Genomic DNA, 4,115 nt, shown 5'->3' on the forward strand with positions numbered 1-4,115 from the left:
CGGGAGCAGCCGCCGCCCGCCGGACAGTACCCCCTCCATAGTTAGAACTATGTTCTGTGGTACAAGCCGAGAATACCGCAACCAGTGTTACCGCGGTAGAGACAGGAGTGGCTAAAAAAATGAAAACAAATCCTTGCCCGTTCAAACTTGATATTTTATTTTTATTTTTTATCGTGTTAAATTATTGTTATTATATTATAATTAAGTGTAGGTATGTACATTGTACATATGTTTTATATTTCACTAATCGGTTTGTTATTTGAAAAACTTAATATTCTCTAATTCTCGAGGTTTGAGAACAACTACCAGCAGTCCTGCGGAATATCATGATTTAAGTACTCGTACATGTTATTATTTATTATTCTTATAGATACTTGAGAATTTCGTACAAAATGGCGCGTAATCTATTTTGTGGTATCGCTTTTACGAATTACGGCACAGATTGTGTCATTTCGATGTTATCAGAACACAACAATCAACAAAATTAAATTTTTTTTTACCAATATCATTAGGTAGTAGGTACATAGTATAATATTATCTTTTACAGACGATAATATTATTAATTATTAATTTTAATTATTTTTAGAAATTTTTTATGAAATTTAGTATCTACAGTGACGTTTTTTAAAGTATTCCAAATTCAACGAGTGAACAAAATGAGCAATCAAAGTTCAGCGGCTAAAGTAAACCATTACTTTTATACAGTTTATTAAATAATATAATATTTAAATTAATTAATACTCAATAATGTATATTATTATGTTTAGGTCGGTGAGATTTTCAGTGCTGCAGGTACCGCATTCAGTAGATTAGGCGAACTAACATTGACATTGCAACCAACAAATGATACTCCTACACCCAACAGGTACAACATTAAATTACATTATTATTATTATTTGTCTGCATTTTTGTGATGGTTATTTTTGCATTTGATTACTATTAGCAAATGGACTGATGACGATATAGAAATGTTACAAAGTGCTGTAAAGAAATTCACAGATGACCTAGCTATTATCTGCGACCAAATCAAACAGCGAACAGTGTAATTATTTTATATTATTAATCAATAATAACCTAAGGTCTTTCAAAATGTTTTTGTATTAAATTCAGAGACTAAAGTGATACAGTTTAATGCTAAGTGATATTTTATTAGTTATTAAAAACTCAATGCACTTTTAAATTAACTTTTAATTGTAAATAATTTTGATTTTATATTAAAATATATACGTTATATTTATTAACTGATCTTTATTCTCCTGTCTTCCAATTCATTACCTAATTAAACTTTCCAGATCACAAATACATACAACTCTCAAAAGAAAATCTTATGAGAATCGAGCAATTAATCCGGCTGCATTGACAAGAATACCAATGTCCTTAACATCACCAATATCATCAAATATACTTAGTACAAAATGTAACTCTGCTGATGTGACGTTAAACATGTTAAATGCACCTCAAGAAAATAATTCTGGTTCAGATGATATTCCTAGTGAAAATAACCGACACAGCTTCAATTGTGGTGTTGATATTGAATAGCTTAGATCAAATTTTAAACAGACTTACCTGACATACCAATAATTAACTTTAATTAAAAAGTTGTGTTATGAATTACTTGATGGTTACTCATTTTATGGTCTCTTTTTTCTCCTTATTAGAAATATATATGTGTATAACTTCCTTTATATTATTTTTATTTTTATATGTACATTTGTCATTTTTATTTCTGTTAATTTCAATGAATTATCATGACAAAAGAACAAAATTAAACACTTGATAAATAATTATGTTGCATTCCTAAATTTGCAATCATAAATATTGACTTTTATTTCTTTGTTCTACAAACCAAACATATGTGGAATGAGGATGTTAGTACACAATTAAGTCTAATTTTAGTAAAATTATAATTATAAAATGTATAATTGATTTTTTTTCTAATTAATTAAAGTGTATTTATAAAACTGTTTTAGTTTCTAAATTATTCTAAAATCTAAATGTATGTAGCTATAAATTTTAATAGGTAGGTAGTAAAATTATTATTTATAATATTAATAGGTTTTTGTATGTATTATATATAACAATTAGTAAGTGATTAATAAAATGTAAAACAGTATTTAATTAATTTGGTTCTAATGTATTTTAATTCCCAACCAGCAACCCCCAATAATTGTTATACATATTATGTATATATTTTTTAATTTTAATAAGAAATTCCTAACCAATAGAACTACTACATCTATGGATATTTACAGTGATAAATACATTTTGACTATCTGAACATGATAAATAAATAATATTGAGAATAATAATAATAATAAATATTATCATCAAACAATATACATAAACATAATACACTAAAGTTGATTTGACAATTATTAATAATGTAATAATAACATAACAATGTACCTAGTGATAATAGAATAATTCATAATAATAGGTAATAAACGTTTTATCTATTATACGAGTGACTTATAGCTAACTAAGAAGGTCGTAAGAACAGCTACAGTTTAGTCTACATTAAGATTGTATAAAGTGAACCTGTTGAGTTGAGCAGTATATATCCATGTCAATTTTTCAATAGGATTTTTATGTGGTCTTGGTTCTTGTACTCTTGTATATCTTGAATTTGGACATCTTTATGTAAGTGTATGTTTCTTATGAATCAAGAGGCATCTGAGTTTATTCTTAGTAGAACCTAACTTTATTTTGAAAGACTTTTATTTTATTATTGTGAGAGATCGCGCATTTCGCTGTAGATCGAGCAAGCATAAGTTAGTAGTAGATGTAGAATTAGTTTGTATATTAGAGGATAACATTTTTTTTGCACTGTAGATTTTTTATTTAGAATCGAGTGTAACATAATAATATCTGGTATGCCTGTCGAAGTTTGGTTGAAATATTCAAATATGGGATTACCACATTAGCTTTTTGTCCAAAGTTACGACGAGGTATTTTACTAATGGTTGCCAACGTATATATTCGTTTACAGGTTTTAATTGCATGGGGGTCGTAGTTATTAAAATAATTAATTTGGATCCTTTATTTTTTAATTTTTTGTATTTTTTACACAATTTCAATAAGATTACAGGTGTTTACATAATCTTTAGGTTTGTAGTTATCGGCATCTCTCCAATGTTTCGTGATTCACTGTAGTAATAGTGACTACTGTCTACTATAGATAGGTACCTACTACCTACTACCTACTAGAATACTAGATAGTTGTGTCGTCTGCGGAGAGGTCGATATTTCTTCGAGGTAACTGAGGAATGTCAGAAACACAGATGTTAAATTATACATGAGACCAAATTTGGAGGCGTGAGGTCAGATGTATTGTCATTTATTTTGACGGAGAAACACCTTAGAAATATCTTTAAAAACAACTCCAGTATGACGAGACTTTTCAAACGAAAAACTTACCTATGTGTTTGGTTGACGGTTATCCGAAAAATTGTTGGACAGTTTGAGTGGTTAAATCTAAAACCAAATTGAAAATTTGGAATAGAGTCCACGATGTTCAAGTAATCTGGTGTGTACCTATGACATTTTCGGTTTTTCTATAATTTTGATAGTAATAACTAATAAATAATATAATTAATTTTAAACTTTTTTTTTTATTATTCTAAAAATATCAGTGGCAATTTTAGGGGTGAGACAAGTAAGACACCGCCTCAATTGTAATTTCAGAAATTAAAAAAAATATTTGTTTACATTATATTGGTACTATTTTGAATCATATTCGTTACCTAACTTTAATTAAAAATATTTAATATAAACAATATTTTCAATACATTTATTAGATGCATTAGATAAACAACATTTTGGGATATTCAATTTTTTTGTACCGAACTTGCACAAAACGTCGAAATGCGAGAATGGCTGTGCGTCGCTAAGAGCTATTATAGCCGCAACCGATAGATGCACGAGTGCACGACATTCGACAGAGGCGGTAGCATAGATTAGTATATTATAAGTAGTCGCCGCCGCCTAGACAGTGCATGAGATGCGTTTACGCACAAACGCGCAAATACGTAAAATAGTGTAAATGGCGCATGCGCGAAACACCGGCGTAGGCGATCAAAATCCACCGCCTCTAAACGTTGTCCACCGGGGACGAT

At 29.0% G+C, this 4,115-nt stretch overlaps 1 protein-coding gene across 4 annotated transcripts; it reads left to right on the top strand.

Annotated features, from left to right (window-relative positions):
* Positions 1–106: 106 nt before the first annotated feature.
* On the top strand, positions 107–2,130 carry LOC132941874 (chromatin complexes subunit BAP18). 4 transcript variants are annotated; one of them, XM_061010090.1, is made up of 5 exons: positions 107–519; positions 587–683; positions 768–865; positions 944–1,042; positions 1,293–2,130. In XM_061010090.1, the coding sequence occupies exons 2-5, from the start codon at positions 657–659 to the stop codon at positions 1,537–1,539; spliced, it is 471 nt and encodes a 156-aa protein (XP_060866073.1). In that variant the 5' UTR covers positions 107–519; positions 587–656; the 3' UTR covers positions 1,540–2,130. The 4 variants fall into 4 exon arrangements, with proteins under 4 accessions (XP_060866073.1, XP_060866074.1, XP_060866075.1 ...); XM_061010091.1 differs by having other exon boundaries at positions 107–515; XM_061010092.1 differs by having other exon boundaries at positions 107–512.
* The last annotated feature ends 1,985 nt before the right edge of the window (positions 2,131–4,115 follow it).

Source organism: Metopolophium dirhodum, chromosome 3 (assembly GCF_019925205.1).
Source record: "Metopolophium dirhodum isolate CAU chromosome 3, ASM1992520v1, whole genome shotgun sequence".
In the NCBI taxonomy this organism is placed as follows: domain Eukaryota; kingdom Metazoa; phylum Arthropoda; class Insecta; order Hemiptera; family Aphididae; genus Metopolophium; species Metopolophium dirhodum.

Coding starts and splice junctions, on each gene's coding strand:
- LOC132941874 (XM_061010090.1), top strand. CDS start 657: ATGAGCAATCAAAGTTCAGCGGCTAAA. Junction 684..767: donor ATCAAAGTTCAGCGGCTAAA/GTAAACCATTAC, acceptor TATTATGTTTAG/GTCGGTGAGATTTTCAGTGC. Junction 866..943: donor GATACTCCTACACCCAACAG/GTACAACATTAA, acceptor GATTACTATTAG/CAAATGGACTGATGACGATA.